Source organism: Symphalangus syndactylus, chromosome 2 (assembly GCF_028878055.3).
Source record: "Symphalangus syndactylus isolate Jambi chromosome 2, NHGRI_mSymSyn1-v2.1_pri, whole genome shotgun sequence".
In the NCBI taxonomy this organism is placed as follows: domain Eukaryota; kingdom Metazoa; phylum Chordata; class Mammalia; order Primates; family Hylobatidae; genus Symphalangus; species Symphalangus syndactylus.
The window spans coordinates 88,194,924-88,215,442 of record NC_072424.2 but is presented as its reverse complement, the minus strand read 5'-3'; the positions used below and the strand labels follow the sequence as shown (position 1 = coordinate 88,215,442).

Here is a 20,519-nt window from a genome sequence, read left to right as displayed (position 1 = left end):
ACAAAGAAGCCCTTTTCCCTGCTGGAAGGAATGGAATAGATTCTAGAGACTGAAGAAGGCTTCCTAGCATGATGGAAGTGTCTTGTTTCACAGATTAAAGGTATATATTTGTAGAACTATGTCCCTGAAGAATTAGAGAAATCATTTTCTTTCTAATTCTGGGTGTAGACTGTCCTACTCTCAAAATGATTGTTTATACTAGACAAACATGTGCAGAGAACAACCCTATGGCTACACGGCTGGGGGTTTGGCTTCCAATATCCAGGAAAGGTTCAAGGGAAGAGGGTTTGAAGCTGTACAAAGAAAGGATTAGAAATGACATCCCTGCATGAGGCATGGGAAACCCGTGAAGTGTGGGCCTGTGTGTGAGGAGAATTATAAAAACTCTATCTATCTGCTGAGGAAAACTTCAAAGAAGTTTACCTCAATACAGGATTCTGGGCATCTCCTGTGATGCAGAAATTCCCAAAGAGAAATTAATATAAAAACTGGTTTTAGATTGGTGATTGTGTTGACAGAAGTCAATTCAAAACTTTTCTGGAAAGATAGTTCCCCAACCCAGGCTACAGGATTTCCACAGTGGAAAATATCAACTAAACATAGTCCCACAACTCCCAAATTACAAAATACATGAAGACGTAATCCACAATATGTATTAATTTCCACATAAATCAAATAGGAAGATTAGCATCCTCCCCCAAAGGCTTCAGATAATAGAATAAATTTTAAACCAGAATTTTTTTGAATACTGGATTATACAATATGTATATTCAAAGTGATTAAGGAGATAAAAGAAATAATTGATACCACAGGAAAAGAATAAGATCTAATGAAATAAGAAAGAATTTAAATACAATTAAATATAATTTCTAAAATTAAAATACAATTACTGAAATGTAAAACTAATTGGGTAGGTTAAAAAGCAGATTGGACCTAGGCGAGAACAGACTAAAAACTGGAAAATTAATCTAAAGCAATTACTCAGATGGAACACAAAGAGGTAGAGATTTTTAAAACATGAAATTAATAGGCATGCAGCCTGGAGAATGTCTAATAGGAGATCCAGAAGGAGAGAATAGACAGAAAGGAAGAGATGACATTTTTGAACAAATAGCAGATGAAAAGTTTCTAGAATAATAAAGGCCTAAATCCCCAGGTTGAAGAAGCAGTCTAGAAAAATAGAATCCACACCTAGACATATTATTTAAAAATAAACTGCAGAACAAACATCAAAGACGAAGATAAAATATTTTTCAAAACAATCAGAGAGGAAAAACCAATTACCTACAAAACGACAACGGTTAGACTGACAGCACACCTCTCCATAGCAACAATGGGAGCCACAGAAACAGAATAATATCTTCAAGAAGCAGAGGGAATGACATAATAAACAAGGCATTATGTTACCAAATCTCACAGTCAGTTTCCAGTCCACATCTTATTAGACCTCTCAGTCTGTTCCTTCTAGAAATACTCTCTTCATTTGGTTTCTGGAACACCACATTCTCTTACCTTGCTGCTTATCTATCTCAGTACCCTTTGTTGGATGCTCATCTTCCTGACTTTAAACTGGTGAACCCCAGAACTAAGCCTTCAGATATTTCACACCTGTATGCTGACGATCCAGTTTTCTATTTCCAGCCCTCACCACTCCCCTGAATTTCAGTCTTTTAGGTCCAACCGCCTATGCCACATCTCCATTTGTATGTCCAATAGGTTTCCCAAACTTAACGGGACTACCAAAATCTTACTGGATTTTCTACTCTAATTGCTCTTAGTTGAGTCTTTCCCTTCTCAGTGAATGGCAACTTAATTCTTCCAGTTACTCAGGAAAAAACCTTGGAATCATTCTTGACTTCTTTCTTTCTTTCACACTGCATATCTGCTCCATCAGATTTAGCTACAAAGATGTCCATCACAGCATTGCTTATAAAAATGAAAAACTGGTAATTATCCAATTGTTCAACAATGGAAGAATGGTTAATATGGTAGATGTTGTAGTTAACAGGTTACTGTTTAAGGACATTTTCCTTGTGGAAAATTTCATACATGCTCAAAAATAAAGAGCTGTGAACCCATCATCTAGCTACAACAATGATCAACTCACAGCCATTCTTGCTTCATTTATACTCCCACTTCTCTCCCATCTCCCCACCAGATTGTTGCTAAGCAAATTCCAAACAACATATTATTTAATACATAAACTATATAACATATTATGTTACAAAAGCACATTATAAAGAAACATATATAATACGATTTCATTTTTGAAAACCATCTACATGTGTAGGATAGCTATATCTGAATCGTGTTATGAATGTGGGTATCTTCTTTTGCTTGTGTATATTTTCCACAGTGAGCATGTACATAGAGAAAAGGTGATGAGGGGATGGGGGATGTTGATGCCAGACATTATAACTTCATTCTTTTGTAAATTTGATTACTTTAATTCAGACTGGGTGATATAGTTTGGATGTTTGTCTCCTCCAAATCTCATGTTGAAATGTGACTTCCAGTGTTGGAGGTGGGGCCTACCGGGAGATATTGGATCATGGAGGTGGATCCCTCACGAATGGCTTAGCACTATCCCCCCTTTGTGATAAGCGAGTTCTTGCTCTGTTAGTTCATGGGCAATCTGATTGTTTAAAAGAGGCTGGCAGCTCCTTCCTTTCTCTCTTGCTCCCATTCTCACCATGTGATGCACTGGCTCACCCTTTGCCTTCTGCCATGACTGTAAACTTCCTGAGGCCTCACCAAAAGCAGATGCTGGCACTATGCTTCATGTACAGCATGCAGAACCAAGAGCCAATTCAACCTCTTTTTGTTATAAATTACTTATCCTCAGGTATTTCTTTATAGTGACACAAAAAAGGACTAACACACTGGGTATGTCACATTGTGAGGTATAAATAACCACTTGATGAAGGTGAGGATACTGTCAGCTCTGTTTTCTATTTGGACAATCTATAATTTAAAATGGCCACATTAGCATCTATAGTTACAGCAGGTTTTCTCAACTTACACTCTCCTGACATTCTGGGCTGGACAAGTCTTTGTTGCAGAAGGCTATCTTTTGCATAGGAGGAGGCTTAGCCACATCCCTAGTCTAGTAGGTAGCCATTAGACGCCAGTAGCATCCTCCAGTGGTAACAACCAAAAACATCTTCAGACATTGCCAAATGTCCCCTGGGAGGCAAAACCAACCCTGGTTGAGAATCACTGCACTACAGCAGGTGTCCAAGTTGAGATGCATGTTGTTTAGGAGATTAGAAATGTTTTGTTTCACGCATTTTTCTGGCTAAAACCTCTCGGAGGATGTAATTTGTGATCTGATGAAAGCTGCTATTGTGGTGTACTGACCTGCTTGTTTAATTAACCAACCTATGACACAGTGGTTAATGATTATCTGCATTTTTGAGACACATCCAGAAAGGACTGAGACAAGTTCAACTCTATAAGAAAAGCAAAGGTCGTGAATGAAAGATTGCTTGTCAGCTACAACAGTGATCCATTAGATTTGCCTCTTCAGCCCACAGACTGACCCATTTTACTATTCATTATCATCCACCACACAGGAAAATACTGTGTGGAAATTAAAAATAGATTTCTTCCAGAAAATTGATTCTACATACATATAAACAGCTCCTTTTTATTAGTAATAAACACACAGACATAAACACAACTGCAAAAGATAAAAGGCTATTTAAATATTCCATGTAATTTGAATCTTTTTCCATAATGAAAACATTTTATTAGAGAACCGTAGAAATGAGATAAAGGAAAATATGAGGTCATCCTGCTCATTCTCTTCAAGAACTACACTGTTTTGTACACACCCCCACTGCATCCTCTACCCCCAGCGCAGAGTCTTATTAAATATCCCCATTTTAATAATACAGGATAGTGCTTATGCTTCCCCCCCACCCCCAGAGAGAAACTCAACAGAGGAGCAGAGGGTACGCACTAGTGGCACCACGATCTTCAAAAGATGACTTCTCTAGTTAGCGGCACTGTGTTGACTGCATAGAAAATGAAACTTCCAGCAAAGTCTACATCAGACGTTACCAATCCAGGTTTATCAAGCACCCTACAAACTCTGTCTTAAAGAACCTTATACAACTTAACAGAGTTCGTTTCTTGATGCTTAATTGTTATTTTCTTGAAATTATTGGGTACTCTGAATTCCAGAGAATACTGTATAAATTATTTGTAAATTTCCTTATACTTTATCTTTGCCCACTTTGGAATCAATGCTTACCTTTTGTTTTTCATGACAACATCCAGGATTTTCTTTAATGGTAAATAACAAAATAATTAGTATTGAGACACTTCTGTTAGCCAGGTATTATTTGGGCATGAAACATATAATATTTTACGCAACATTTATAATCCTGCCATATATATAGATCTGTTTATTCATGGGAAAACGGAAACTCAGAGAGGTCCAGTACTTTGTTGAAAGTCTCACAGTGCTTGAACTGCAGGGTCCTGGTTCAAACACAGTTCAAGTAAATAGTCACAGGATGTGAGGCTGGCTCTCAGTTTGTGTAAGGAAAAACTCATACTTGTTTAAATTTGTTAAAATAGAACCCATCTGCAATATCCCCTGGACTCATCTAAGAAAAAAGCAAAAGTCAATCCTAATGGAACGTTCAGGAGCCTGAGGATCTGATGTGGCCAGGGGGTGGACTAGACTGAGTGGAGATATTTTGTTAAATGTAGAGAAACAGCCCAAGTGCTTTGTTCACTACCAGGGAATAAATTGGGTCTTTCTTAAGCCAAGGAGAGAAGAGGATTTTAGAGACGAGGGCTTCCTACGGAAAATACCCAACATTCGAAAAGGCAGGGGGGTAGGGCCCCATATTTGTTCTCTCTTGTCCATGCTGTAGGCTGTTACGGGGGAAGAGGATAGGTCCGCAGGCGCAGTCTCCCATGGAAGCATGGAAAATGCAAGAGTAAAGCAAGGAAAAAAAGAAAAGTGACCACAGCTTTAAAAAATCTAAACCCAAACTCAAACCTAAAACCCAAACCCACCCCAAATGGGTTGTGGGAAAGGATTCCACTAACAATTGAAAATGGAACATCCACCACTGGACTTCAGGCTGTGAGAGTTCAGTCTGATTAATTAAGGTCAAGGTGGTGATGGAAATACCAGCTGGGGAGCATTTTGCCGAAAGATAAATTTGTCCCTCTGTATTTCTGCGAGACAGCAGGGAGGTGTGTGTTTGGAGCTAAATTAATTTGATTTACATCATGCCATGGTAACTTCTGTTCTCTCTCCCCCCTCCCCACCAACCCGCTGTCAGATGTCTTAGCTGGCTTTTTCCCTCTCCTTCTTCACCCCCACACATTTCATAACACTGAAAGAAAGCACGAATTGGCTTCAGGCAGAATTTAGACATAGAATAACTCTAATATGATTATTCTGCATTGAGTGCTATTCTCTTCCTCCCCAATCCCTTTCTTTCTTGAGAGAGAGAGAGAGAAGTTGTAAACCCGGGCATAAGTGCTATTTATTTTTATATTGTGCTTAATGGTGCAAACTGCTTGACTGTTCCTTGTATGCTCACCTACCCTCCTCCTGTGTTTCTCCAACAACACTAATATCAGAAAATGAAGTTATGGCCCGGGATCCCGTTAGGAATGCGCTTTTTCTGGCCCTATATCTTTCAGCTCCATCAGGCTTTGGAGGCCGGGGCGGAGGGCACCTCTTGAGGGACCCTGCACAGCCGGGCCCTGGCCCCTCCGGAGGGGCGGAGAGGGCCCCCTGTGACCGCGCTCGGCCCACCACCCTTCCAGCGGCGGGGCGCGCTCGGCAGGGCAGGATAAGGTTACGCCGGGGCTTCCTCGGTCCGGAGGGAGGGAGGCGGGTCCGAGCCCGCGCCCTGGCCCGCTGGGGAGTTCCCACAGTTGGCTGCTCCGGCCTGCGGGGCTACATCCCTGCTGCTGGCCAGGCGCGGCCCGCGGGACCCCGAGCGTAGCGCCATGGCCCGGGAGAGGCCGCCCGGGAGGGGCTGCGGCGCCCTGCGCCGGTGTCTACTCGGGGCCGCGCTGTTGCTCGGCCTGCGGCTTTGCGCAGAGCTGCGGCGCGCCGGGCCTGGGTCCCCCGCCCGCAGCGCCCCGCCGGGCCCGGCCTGGCGGCCACCTGGGCCGCACCTGCCCCCCGCGCCGGGCCCGTCGCGCGGCGCCAGCAGGAGGCAGGTGACCTACGTGCGCAGCGGTCGCCGGGTGCCGCCGGGGGGCGGCGGGAGCGGGACGCCGGAGCCTGGCTGCTGTGCCCCGCGCGGGCGCCTCCGCCGGAAGGTCAGTTGCAAAGCGGTCGGTCTTGGGCCTGGGACCAGAATCCCCCTCCCGACCGCGCTACGGAACCCGGCGCTCGGGTCCCGCAGGCCGCCCCGCTGGGACCTCCGGAGGCTTCCGCTTCTTCTTTTCCCCCTGTGCTCTCTTAGGCGGCTCCACTGGTGGCATCCTTCAGTGCCCAGATAGACTGAAGTGCGTCCAAGCGGAGTTCATTCACTATTCAGCCAGTACTTGTTGGGCGTCGCCGTGGCCGGGCGCCCTTCTAGGCTCCGCGCATCCCGCGAAGAAGGACGGAGCCCTGTTCTCAGGAAGGGTACACTTTAGTAGGGGAGGGTTTGCGTGATAGGCAGGGAAAGGGAAAGGGAAAGGAAGGCGTTGCGGCTGCCATTGATGTGCTGTGCTGCTCCCAGCCTTCCGCTCAAGGCCTGGACAGAGCTGGGTGGGTATCGTCGTGAATGGCCTGTCCACGCCACTGCCTTCATCTCGCTGAAGGTCCACCAGCTGGCCGAATTTCCCTGGAGACCCATTCCAGGCGTTGGCTGGGGGCTGGGAGGCTGGCGCCCGGTGAGAAGCCGAGCACCCAGCCCCACTTAATGAGAAATTAATTGGATCTTCGAGGACCCAAGTAATAACCTGGGTTTGTCTTATAGCTACCTCATTAACTTCTTGGCTCACACCTCATTGATTAGTCCAGTTTTAGCCTCTGATTGTTAAGGTTGTGGGCTCATCTCCTTTTTGGAGCTCGGTAATTTGCGTCGTACATGGAAATGAAAAGAACTACAGATATGAGCTCTCCTCATCCTTTTACCCATCAACTCCTGCTTCCAGCCTCAGCCACGTTCTCCAAAGCAACTACTTTCCGTTGCCCGGCTATTCCTCGTTTGTTTTAGACATCCACCCCAACCTCCACCCCGCTTCCCACCACCGGTCCTGGAGGGGAGGGAACAACTCTTCCTTTTCCTCACTGCTGTCTTCGGCTGCCCAGTGGTGGCCTACTTTTCAGCACCACAATCCAGCACTGCTGCCAGGCTTCCCTTCCTCGCTTCCTTAGGGCCTCGCCCTCTGTCTTTCCACACCGCTGCTGTTCCTTGCCGGGCCATCGTGCTAACTTCCTGGATAAACTGAAATACCTTTTTCTATCTCGCAGACCTCACCTCCTGTGTAAAGTCTTAATTAGCTCTTCCAGAAGAAAGCAGCCACTTCCTCTCCAAGTTCCTAACTCACTGTCCGTGATACCATGTTAAACATTCAGCACAGTTTTGCCAAGGGCTTACCAGGTAGGCATCTGGTGCTGGAAGCACAAAACGAGTTCAGATTCTTGTAGGGGGAGGCTCTTAGCACAGGCATCCGGTGATTTCCAATCCTGTGATTGAGGCCTTCGGCTCTGCCTGGGGAGTCAAGAAAGGCTGCTCAAGGCAGGGGACATATTTGACCTACAATATGATGTTTCTTTCTTTTCTTTTTCTTTTCTTTTTTTTTTTTTTTTTTGAGCCGGAGTCTTTCTGTGTCGCCCAGGCTGGATGGAGTACAGTGGCTTGATCTTGGCTCACTGCAACCTCCGCCTCCCGGGTTCAAACAATTCTTCTGGCTCAGCCTACCGAGTAGCTGGGATTACAGGCGTGCACCACCACGCTGGGCTAATTTTTGTATTTTTAATCGAGGTGGGGTTTCACCATGTTGGCCAGGCTGGTATCGAACTCCTGACCTCAAGTGACCCACCCGCCTCGATCCCCCAAAGTGTTGGAATTACAGGCGTGAGCCACTGCGCCTGGCCAACAATGTGATATTTCTTAAGAGGGGGGCTTGTTTTATTCACCTCTGGATGTCCTCAAATGTCCCATCCTTGACACCCTCAACCCCTCCCTGCAGTTTTCCTTTTAGATTCACTCAGCATCTGTTGTTTCTGCTGTCACCTGTCAAATAATTACTCTTAACTCTTTGTCTGTATCTCAAACAACAGTACTGATGGCTGGAGCCTGTCCTACAAAGGACAGGTTTGGAATGCATAGACTCAGTGGGGCGCTGGAGGGGAGGTTCACACCCATCCCTGCTAGGAGCTAGGAGGCTGCTACAGTGATTCAGGCTGGAGATGGGGGTGGCTTGCTGTGGTAGGTGTGGAGGTGGTGAGAAGTGGTTGGTTTCTCGATGTGTTTGGAAGGTGGATGAGGAGGAGCAGTTATTTCTCTCTTGTTTGTTTTGTTTGGGGGATAGAAGGAAAGCAGGAATTCAGTTTAAGATATCCTTCAGGCATGCATGTGAAAATGTCAAATAGGCAGCCGGACGTGTGAGTCCAGAGCTTGGAGGAAATGTCCAGGCTGAGGGTGGTGATTTTGAGAGTCATCCAAGTACAAGTGGCACTAAAACTGAGAGATTGTATATGGTCATCTAGGAAGTGAGTGTGGCTAACAAAGAGAAGCAATCCAAGCCTGTGGCCTGGGGCTCAGCTTTATTACAATTAAATTAGGGAAAAAAGTAAAGGAAATGTTTAGCTTTGTACATGGCATGTTTAGCTCTCAATAATGGTAGCTTTGCTTTCTACAGTCTGCCCCAGCTTTTTAGCCTCAGCCAGTCTCCAAACGTCCTTCACTGTAACCTACAAAGGTGGCTTATGTTGACTCCTCTACCTGCAAGGCCCCATCCCCCTTTCTTATGACTCCTGCCCTTTTCATCCTTGGACATTCCTCAGGTCAAGGTTCATAGCCCAGAAACCTTCCCATAGCAACCCTGCTTCATGCTGACCCCTCCCGCACTTGGAATGACAACAGAAAGAGTCTGATTTGTGCATTGCTTTGTACAAGTTGAGGCCTGATAATCCATTTCGGATGGAATGTTTTGTCTCCACAGTTGTTCTTGATGGGAAGGATTGCATTTCCCATAGTGACCCCTAGTAAATGTTTACTCCTGAGACCCCAGTATGTGAAAGTATAAGACTCTTACTATTTCAGCCTATTCAGTAACTGTAAATGTCTTTGGTTAAAAATTTTTAAGAAATAAATGGGCCTTTTGCTATTTCTAAAATATTAAGTTTTTAGCCTCCTAAGGTAAAAATTTTCTTAGATTTCCTTCTCGATAGCTATTATTTTTGGGATATACATCTAACCTCCCCAAATCCCTAGATAATGATAATCTTGAATTTGTTTTATTCTCCCATTATTTCACAGTCGAATTAAAATATTCCTTAAAACTATAGAAACATCAGTTATCTAATCCATCCTCCCACTTCTGGGAACAAAGCTCAATAACCCCATATCTCTCTAGGGACAAGTCTTGTTTCTTTTCAGCCTCACATCAAGACAGCAGTGTAACATAAGCTGACTGTACCATTAAGTAATTGAAATAAAATTAGGAAGCTATTTGTTAAACTCCTTGGATCACAGTGTATTTAGATTTTGTTTGTTGAGAATACTGATCAACAATATTCTTAGGTTCTTGGTTACTTTGCCCCAGGCACCTCCCAGATTGATAAAGGAGAGAAAGTTCCATTCTGTTTTGAGGAGAGCTTTCTGGGTAGATGAAAACCTGCATGAAATAATTGGGTTGCCAAATATTTCTTGTTACTCTGCTTCCATTCCAGGTGTTAGAGGCACCAAAATTCTGCCACTTTAATCACAGCTTATGCTCCTCTTAAAGAAAACAATCTGCTATAAAAAAGAGTAGTGAAGTGTAGTCCTCATATAATTCTTTCTTTCCTCGTCCCCTTCTTCACGGAGCCATGCAAGAACTAGCTCTAAATATTTTCAGATCTTTTGACATCAGGGGTTCGAATCTTCAAGCTTTGCGAAATAGAGCCAATGACAGATGATGGATAAATACTGCCCTTTTTCATTATGCCCACCCTGGAACCTATATATTCTTGTGTATTACAGATTCTTTAAGCATTCTGTCAGGACTCTTCATCTCCAAATTTTGCATACTATGCATGCATAAAAATACCACTGTGATTCTTTTATCTTCTCTCTGTTTTCTATCTGCATGTGTTTCTGTTTGGGTTTTTTTTCTTTCTTAAATGAAACAGACCTTTACTATGATTACAGGTAAAGTTCTTTTTGAAGGGATTTATAGAGGACTAGATATGGTCTCCATGATTTATGCTTTTTAATGCAGCTCTTGGGTGGATGTTTTATCTCTTACAGGTTGGCAATCCACCTAAAAGACAGATGCAACATACAGGGCCCATTTGCAAAGGAGAGACACTCACTCAGTGGCCAAGCTTCCCGAAAAAATTTCATCTCTCTTATCGGATATATTTTACTTGACATTTAATATGTTGGATAGAAAAGTGACTTCTGAGTCACAGAGCTCCAGAACCCAGCAATGTGCTGGCTTGGTTCGTTAGTTACAGATCCTTTGGAACCATGTGTCGGGGGAAAAAAAAAAAAAAGAACTGTTTCCTCTTCTCCTGAAAAACCATATGGCAAAATTTGGTTTTTCTTTCTCACTTCTTGTCATCCTCTTAGTTTTCTAATTCTGTGATTGTCATCAAGAAGAAAGAGGAAAAATGGTATGGGATGCCCCCTGATATATCCAACTGCCTTAAGAGTCCTTATTCTTTACAAAATACTTGAAGGTAGGTTTGAGTTGCTCTTGAAACATGGCCCAGCAGTCGTTTCTAGCTCCTCAGGTTTTTGCCTGTGTACCTACACTTCTGTTCTTCAGGGAGCAACATTAATCAGTCCTCTCACACTGTCCTTAGGAGGCAAAGCATTTTCATTTTAAACAAAGTCATTGAGGGTAATTGAATAAGCTCCAGCAATATGTGGGTGTGAAATAGCAGTTGCTTAGTTGCACAAAGAAAAGCAGGTTTTTATTACAACTTTGATGTGTCGTGGATGAAGAATAGAGGCCTGCACTTTTTCCAAACCCCATAGTTCCTCAGAGAGCATTCTGTGGGCAAAGGAACTGCTAATGGAGGCTCAATTGTTTTTCAACCACTGGTGGTGGAGATTTTAGCTTTTTGTGTGTAATTTGTCCCAGTCCGTTTTCTCCAAGGAAAAGAATGGCTTGTCAGTTTTCTCAAATAGAATTGGATTTCCTTTTTAGTCTGTGAAGAGAATCAGGTCAAGTAGTTAAACCAAAGACTGTCAAGGGTAGGCATTTGAGTTTTTCCATCTGTGCTGTAATACTTTTGGAGTCCTTGTGTTTCTAAGGAGTTTGGCATGCTTTGTTCTGTGGTTCATAGAAAGTAACATGAGCCTGTTTCACTTACCATGGGACACACACTGAGGCAGGAATCTACCGGCATTGATAAGCTTCTTTTAAAAACACCACTTGGGTCCTCTAGATACCTCACATTAGCTCCATTAATGTCTTCTGTTCTGATAAAAAAAAAAAAAAAGATAGGAAAATTTGCTGTGCAGGAAACATTTTTATCCTGTTCAAATAAATGAATGAAAATTGAATTTTAAGAGCCTTATAATCTAGACCCATATGTAATATAAACCAGTAGCAAGCTGGGTTGCCAGTTGACAGTTCAAGAGGTAAATTTGGCCCACAAATTTTATTTGAACCACACAGTGTTTTAAGTATTTGAATATAAATATTTTTATATGGGGCATATAGTGAGTCTAGTGAGGTCCAGCTCACCATTCTCTCCATTTACCTCACCTGTCTGATCTCTGAAGGCATTTGAAGTTACAACTACAAGCCAGAGGTTGTTAAAATTAGCAATTATTTTCCTAAAAAGTGACAATCAAGGCTAAGGTTGCTAAGCTCAGTGACAGCATGCCACATGATTACTAGGTTCAGAAAAGCCAAAGGTCCTTTTAAATTGCTCCCGTTAAGGAAGATGAGTTACCTAAGGCTGGAGCTGGATATTGGGGAGGGTAAGATCATAGGGGAATAGACTTAGTTAATCTAACATTCTTTTGGTTATAAACAGGAACTGGGCTGTAGCCTAACTTAAACAAAAAAGGACGAAAAAAAGAATTAAAGAATAAACAACTATATGTGCCTATAATAATTAACAAATTTTTTTTAGAATTAAATTTATTGGGAAAACATGGGATTTCTCACTGAATTGGAGGAACAGTTAATGACTGCCATGTGGAAGAGAGAAGGAATAGGGCTGCAATGGAAATCCCAGCTTTCTGAATTCTTTGATCTTCTCCCTCAAGTGTTATTATAATACAGGTCACCTCACTGGACTCCAGGACTTGGTCTCTTTGATATTCACCCTGGATCAGCCGGGTCAGGCCACTTGACCTAAACAAAGGCCAAGGGCGCCTGTCCTATCCTGGAAGCCATTCTTAGAGAAAAGAGAAACTTTAAGTTACCCTAAGAAGTCAAGTCCTTGGCATGCCTTAAGTATTCATTATAATTTTTATGCAGTTTTGCCCTTAGGTTTTTGTTTTTCTCATATTTTATTCTGTTATTTCAACCAACCCTTGGACTTGAGCACCTAGAAACAGAGTATAGGATAGTTTTGGTTTTACTAATCCTAGACCCTAACATCAATGTGTGTGTGTGTGAATATACATATGTCTATACCTATCTAGCTAGCTCTATCTTTCTTTAAACATTAACTATTTCTCTATCTACATGTAGTCTTAGAGATAGCCTTATCTCCAAGTAGCATTGGCAATAAGTTGGCACCTTGGATATACTACTGACATTTTTAATTTAGCGAATATATGCCTACAAGATCTATGTATATGTAATATTTTTTAAAGTAAAAAGTTATTTGTGAAGACATTTATTAATTTTTTACTTATTTGTTTAGTTTTTTAGAGACAGGGTCTTACTCTGTTGCCCAGGCTGGAGTGAGTGGTGCGATCATGGCTCACTGCAGCCTCAACCTCCCAACTCAGGCCTCCCAAGTAACTGGTACTACAGCACTGTCACCCAGGCTGGAGTGCAGTGGTGCAATCTCAGCTCACTGCAACCTCTGCCACCTGGGTTCAAGTGATTCTCCTGCCTCAGCCTCCCAAGCAGCTGGGATTACAGGCGCCTGCCACCACGCCCAGCTAATTTTTTGTATTTTTAGTAGAGATGGGGTTTCACTCTGTTGGCCAGGCTGGTCTCAAACTCCTGACCTCGTGATCTGCCCGCCTCAGCGTCTCAAAGTGCTGGGATTACAGGCGTGAGCCACTGCGCCTGGCCTAAATTTTTATTTTATTTTATTTTATTGAGACAGGGTCTCACTATGTTGCCTAGGCTGGCCTTGAACTCCTGGGCTCAAGTCATCCTCCCACCTTGGCCTCCCAAAGTTTTGGGATTACAGATGTGAGCCACCGCACCCGGCCCCCATTTCGAGGACTTTTAGTAGAGAACGTAAGTATCAGTATTTAGCCCATGATCCCAATTAGGGTTCTCAAACCAAACTTAGACTAAGTCTCATATTCTTTGATTTTTTTTTTTTCTGTCATGCATAGTTACCTCGCAGGAAAAAAAATCTGAAAATTTCTTCAGGGCATCTGAATATTCACAGCCCCCCTTGCAACTGGCTAGCCTGGGATTCTTTAATGCATGATTATTTCTGTATCAGTTAGGACTCTCTGGGTTGCAAGTGGCAGACCCAACTGAAACTAGTACAAACAGGGATTGATTGAAACCCTCCTGGAGAGAAAAAGAAGAGCTGCAGGGACCAGGAAGGCTCTGGAAGTTGATTATGACTAAAATGAGCACTGAAGACCTTAGTTATCCATATTAGGCACTGTGTCCAGAATTGGTGGGTACTTGGTCTCACTGACTTCAAGAATGAAGCTGCGGACCCTCGCGGTGAGTGTTACAGTTCTAAAGGCGGCGTGTCCAGAGTTTATTCCTTCTGATGTTCGGATGTGTTCGGAGTTTCTTCCTTCTGGTGGGTTCGTGGTCTCGCTGGCTCAGGAGTGAAGCTGCAGACCTTCGCAGTGAGTGTTACAGCTCTTGAGGCGGCACATCTGGCGTTGTTCTTTCCTCCCGGTGGGCTCGTGGTCTCGCTGGCTTCAGGAGTGAAGCTGCAGACCTTCGCGGTGAGTGTTACAGCTCATAAAAGCAGTGTGGACCCAAACAGTGAGCAGTAGCAAGATTTATTGCAAAGAGCGAAAGAACAAAGCTTCCACAGTGTGGAAGGGGACCCAAGTGGGTTGCCCTTGCTGGCTAGGGCAGCCTGCTTTTATTCTCTTATCTGGCCCCACCCACGTTCTGCTGATTGGTAGAGCCGAGTGGTCTGTTTTGACAGGGCACTGATTGGTGTGTTTACCATCCCTGAGCTAGACATAAAAGTTCTCCAAGTCCCCATCAGATCAGTTAGATACAGAGTATGGACACAAAGGTTCTCCAAGGCCCCACCAGAGCAGCTAGATACAGAGTGTCGCTTGGTGCATCCACAAACCTCAAGCTAGACACAGGGTGCTGATTGGTGTGTTCACAAACCTTGAGCTAGACACAGAGTGCCGATTGGTGTATTTACAATCCTTGAGCTAGACATAAAGGTTCTCCAAGGCCCCACCAGAGCAGCTAGATACAGAGTGTCGATTGGTGCATTCACAGACCCTGAGCTAGACACAGGGTGCTGATTGGTGTATTTACAATCCCTGAGCTAGACATAAAGGTTCTCCACATCTCCACCAGACTCAGGAGCCCAGCTGGCTTCTCCCAGTGGATCCCGCACCGGGGCTGCAGGTGGAGCTGCTTGCCAGTCCGGCGCCGTGCGCTCGCACTCCTCAGCCCTTGGGTGGTCAATGGGACTGGGCGCCGTGGAGCAGGGGGTGGCGCTCGTCGGGGAGGCTCCGGCAGCACAGGAGCCCATGGAGGGGGTGGGAGGCTCAGGCATGGCGGGCTGCAGGTCCCAAGCCCTGCTCGGTGGGAAGGCAGCTAAGGCCCGGTGAGAAATCGAGCACAGCGCTGGTGGGCTGGCACTGCTGGGGGACCCAGTACACCCTCCGCAGCCGCTGGCCTGGGTGCTAAGGCCCTCATTACGCGGGGCCGGCAGGGCCTGCCGGCTGCTCTGAGTGAGGGGCCCGCCAAGCCCACGCACACCCAGAACTCCAGCTGGCCCGCAAGCACTGCGCGCAGCCCCGGTTCCCGCTCGCGCCTCTCCCTCCACGCCTCCCTGCGAGCTGAGGGAGCCGGCTCCCGCCTTGGCCAGCCCAGAAAGGGCTGAAGGGCTCCTCAAGTGCCGCCAAAGTGGGAGCCCAGGCAGAGGGGGTGCCGAGAGAGAGTGAGGGCTGTGAGGACTGCCAGCATGCTGTCACCTCTCAGCACTACCACAGATATAGTGAGTATTTACTATTCTTTTTGGTCACACCTTTGAATATCTTCCTGTGTGTGAGGAATTCTCTTTCTAAGAAACAAAACAAAAAATAATTGCCACTTGTCTTTGCACCCAAAGTGCATTCATGTGACCTAGGCTTCACCATTTAGACACACCTGCATGAGAGTTTGGATTGTACCCTACAGATGCAAAGCAGGGGGCAAGAGGGCCACAGAGTAGCTCAGTGGCCGAGGTTCTGTCAGAGGCATCCAGAGCTCAGGGTGGTGTCCATGCCCAGCAGTGAAGCTATGTCATCTACACTGGCATGTCTGGAGGTGGTGTTCCTGCCCTTGAGATTCTGTAAGCTAATAAATCTTTAATCAATCCTTTTCTGCTTAACTAGCCAGAGTAGTTTCTATTGTTTACAACTAAGAACCTTGGCAGACCAATAAATTAGAGCTGGCAGTTTGGAAGGTTACAACTGTAACTTTTCCTTTTCAATTTTGCTTAGGTCTATTTAATACAGATTGTGGAACATGGTGATTGGGGCCAAGTGAACTATTTTACTTCAGATACTAAATTATACCAATCTGCTAACTTATTACTAAATCAACTCAATTTAATCAACACCAAGCCCTTTTTCACGGTACCATGTGCCTGAGGCATTGGGTGGGAGGGGCCCGTTTATGCTGTGGTCACAAACAACGCTCCAAACTCATGCTAGCAGAGGTTTATTTCTTGCTTGTGCCAGATATCTGTTGCGGGTGTGGGGCGCTGCTCTATGCAGTCACTGCATCTCTCTAGACCCCAGGCTAGCAGTGCAGCTGCCATCTGGAACACTGCTGGTCACCTTGGCAGAAGGGTGAATGCTCTGGAGGATCTTTGCATGGCATTATTAAAAGCTCTAGCCTGGAAGTTAACACACATTACCTCTGCTCACAATCCAATGGTCAGAGCCAGTTGCTCAGTCCCACCCAATTCTAGAGGGACCATCCTGCTGTGTGCCATAGTCAGAGAGTTGGAGATGGGTGGCAAGCAATGCCAACAGTCACCACAGTATAGTAACCCTTTAATCATCCGTGTCTAAATGGACATCGTCTAGGTCATGTTTCACATTCGCTGTTTTGGATGCCTCACTGAATCTGCACATTTGACAGTATTGAATACAGCACGGGAGCTTCTTTTCGGGGGACCAGGATCTAAAATGAAGCAGAGACCTGAATTTAGCAGAACAGTGAAATAAAACAAGACTCCATTTACATCTTACAAACAGTGCCGTGGTGCATCCTGGAGTTTGTTGAATGCAATGATTCTTGTTGACATTGTTTACGTTAGATTCTTTGCACAGAGCAGGGGTGGGATGATGGTCTGCTGGTCTTTTTCTCTAGGGGGGTGGAATAAAGCAAATTATTTGAATAAATAAAGCCATGAGTGTAAATGAGCCAAAGGCCTATGATGAGATGAATCGAACTCCAAGTCAATCCATCTTCATGGCCATCACTTACTTATTTTTAGTTGGAGCTGGTTGAATGACTTCCAAACATGTTTTCAGAATCCGGCCCCAAATCAGAGGCAATATTCGTGTTTTATAGCATTTGCTACTGTGCACAATGCGACAGCAAGTCATTTTAGCTTATTTTTCATGTACTTTGACTAGAGCACAATCACTTAAAAATCCTGATTAGCGAAATACATGCTCATTGAGCTCAGAGTAATTAGGCCATAGAAGTAGGCCTCTTCGTTCAGCAGTTTCGGGAGTAGCATATGGGAGAAGTCAGTGAAAGTAATACATGGGACCTAGGAGTCCTGTCTACATGGTTTTACAAATTTCATGAAAATACTTCAGTATGGTGCAGCTTCATCTATAAGATGGGCTCATATTTTCATACTTGCCGTCAGCAGTTTAAATTCTGCCCCCTTGCTTAGTGGATATGGACAAGTAGCATATCCTCTCTGAACTTGAGTTTCTTCCTTTGAAAAAAAGTTACTAATACTTAACTCACAGGGTTGTCGTGAAGATGAAACGAGAGCAGGTAGGTGAAAGCACCTTGCAGGTGTTCACATGGAAAGAGTTCAGTCAATGAATATGGTCTGTGTTCAGCCTTGTGCTTCCAGCTGGGGCACTGGCCTGTGAGTACCAAAAATGTATAGATGTGTGTGCTTGTGGTGGGTAAAGCCCAATATTCATTGCAATTTTAAATATTTATTTTATTATTCTTGAAATGTAATGCATATATAATATGCTCAGGGATCGGAGGAGTTGGAATTTTTCTTTTTAATCTGAAATAAAAGCTAGCCATAACTAGTACATTTTTGTTAGTGTTTGTATTATAAATGTATTCCCCGTGTAACTCATTTATTATGAAATTGTTAAGGCTTATTGTTCACATTAGTTTGTGATTTTTTTTCCTTTCAAAACTAATTACAAATATCTTTTACAACATGCTGTTCAATGATTTTGGTCCATAGTAGGATTGACAGTATAAATGGGATTCCAGGCTTTTGAAATACCATTTTCCCTCAAAAGAATGTTTACAAATTTCCTATTAAGTGGGCCACTTACTACCACTCTGTTACCTCTTTAGTTCAAGGGAGGCCAGTTGGAGCAATTGTGGGTTAAAAAGCTAATTGCTAAATTGTTTTTCCGGTCTTGTCTTCCACATTTTAGTCAATTAAGTGCATATTATTATACTTGGTACTTTATATGCATTTTAAAGATAAACTCAGTCAACACAATAAAGTCTAAGTATCAGTGTTGCACATGGTTTTATGCAGAATATAATTCCTTCAAGCAGATTATAATTTAAGAGTGGGGTAGGAGGGGCCTACTGTACTAGGAGAGTTGCGTATATTTTTTCATTTAATTCTCAAAACAAAACCATGAGGTAGGAATTGTTCTCATTTTGCAGACAGGGAAGTCAGGGCTCAACATTTTAATAAATTTGGGCAAGACACAGCTATAAGGGATAAAGTGAAGGTTTAAACTGAAAATCCATGCTTTTTTCTATATTTGCCTGCTGAGAAGGGAGCTAACAACCCATTCTCATATACAGTAGATTCTTTACCAGATAAAAATTAAAATCTTGTAAACAAGAGGCACTACAAAGTTAAAAGACAAGTAATAGTCTGGGCAAGGATATCTGCATTGTATAGCACCAATAAAGGATCAATATCCAAAAGTTTAAAAGAACGCCATCAAAATGAAAAAACTGAACAGAAAAATAAACAAGAAATCAGTCAGGGATTAGTAGAAGAGGAAACCTGAAAGGTCAAAAAACGTATATATTTACATATAACGATGATTAATAAGGGGAAGAAAATCAAAGCACAGTGAGATTTCTATTTCACCTCCATCATACTGGAAAAAATACAAATGTCTGATTGAAAAAGAGGATTGATGGCCGTGTGTGCTGACTCATGCCTGTAATCCCAGCACTTTGGGAGGCTGAGGTGGGTGGATCACTTGAGGTCAGGAGTTCGAGACCAGCCTGACCAACATAGTGAAACTCTGTCTTTACTAAATATACAAAAATTAGCTGGGCGTGATGGCACATGCCTGTAATCCCAGCTACTTAGGAGGCTGAGGCAGGAGAATCACTTGAACCCAGGAGGCGGAGTTTGCAGTGAGCCCAAATCTTGCCATTGCATTCCAGCCTGCTGGGTGACAGAGTGAGACTCCATCTCAAAAAAAAAAAAAAAAAAAAAAAAACAGAATAATATAGGGACAAAGGAACTGCTTATTACACTGCATCACCCAAAGTAGTTCCCTATCCCTACTCCTCCAATATAGTCTCTTATTTTCTCCATAGCATTACCGCTCTCTGACAATTTTTTCTTGCTTTAACTTTTGTTTGCAGTCTCATCCTCCATGAAGGCAGGGAGCTCATCTGTCTTACTCACCATGTTATCCCCAGTGACTATGATAGTTCTGGCACGTAGTAGGTTCTCAGGAAATACTGGCTGAAAGAATGGTTGTTTCTATCACTGGGGTACTAGAACGATGGGTTTGAGGAACAGCTGGACCTTTCAAGCACTACTTCAAAGTCCATTTGAGGTGTCTAATTTCTGAATCAGGGCATTGCATTATAGACTCTTTACACAGATAACCCAGCATTCACTTTGCTTCAGGTAACAGTGGCTGCAGAACAGAAGTTGAGAACCACATGTAGCTTATGTATGGCCCATAAGCTAAGAATGGTTTCTACAGATGGACATTTGTAATCAGTTTGATGTTAGGAAAAACTAACTTTGTTTTTTGTTTTGTTTATAACTTTTGTTTCAGGTTCAGGGGTACATGTGCAGGTTTGTTATATAGGTAAACTTGTGTCATGGGGGCTTGCTGTACAGATTATTTCGACACCCAGGTACTAAGCCTGGTACTGAATAGTTATTTTTTCTGCTCCTCTGCCTCCTCCCACCCTCCACCCTCAAGTAGGTCCCAGTCAGTGTCTATTGTTCTCTTCTTTGTGCCTATGAGTTTTCCTCATTAGCTCCCATTTACAAGTGAGAATATACGGTATTTGGTTTTCTGTTCCTGTATTAGTTTGCTAAGGGTAATGGCCTCCAGCTGCATCCATGTTCCTGCAAAAGACATGATCTCATTCTTTTTTATGGCTGCCCAATAGTCCATGGTGTATATGTACCACATTTACTTTATCCAGTCTATCACTGATGGGCATTTAGGTTGATTCCATGTCTTTGCTATTGTGAATAGGGCTGCAATGAACACTCACATGCATGTGTCTTTATGGTAGAATGATTTATGTTCCTCTGGGTACATACTCAATAATGGTTTTGCTGGGTCGAATGGTAGTTCTGCTTCTAGCTCTTTGAGGAATCGCCACACTGCTTTTCACAATGGTTGAACTAATTTACACTCCCACCAACCGTGTATAAATGTTCCCTTTTCTCCATAACCTTGCCAGCATCTGTTACTTTTTGACTTTTTAATAATAGCCTTCTTACTGGTGTGAGATGGTATCTCATTGTGGTTTTGATTTCCATTTCTCCACTGATCCGTAATACTGAGCTTTTTTTTTTTTTTTAT

The 20,519-nt window shown here is 43.6% G+C and overlaps 1 protein-coding gene across 5 annotated transcripts in view; it reads left to right on the top strand.

Annotated features, from left to right (window-relative positions):
- Positions 1-5,781: 5,781 nt before the first annotated feature.
- The window catches only part of METTL24 (methyltransferase like 24), a 173,710-nt gene continuing 158,972 nt past the window's right edge, over positions 5,782-20,519 (top strand). For 2 of the 5 annotated variants that reach the window (XM_055261175.2, XM_055261165.2), the window contains exon 1: positions 5,782-6,303. In XM_055261175.2, the coding sequence (XP_055117150.2) occupies positions 5,986-6,303 (318 nt within the window). In that variant the 5' untranslated portion in view covers positions 5,782-5,985. Of the gene's footprint in view, positions 6,304-6,504; positions 6,614-7,447; positions 7,578-10,798; positions 10,868-15,475; positions 15,497-20,519 lie in introns of those variants that run through there. The other 3 variants (XM_055261183.2, XM_055261212.2, XM_055261203.2) reach the window with 3 other exon arrangements.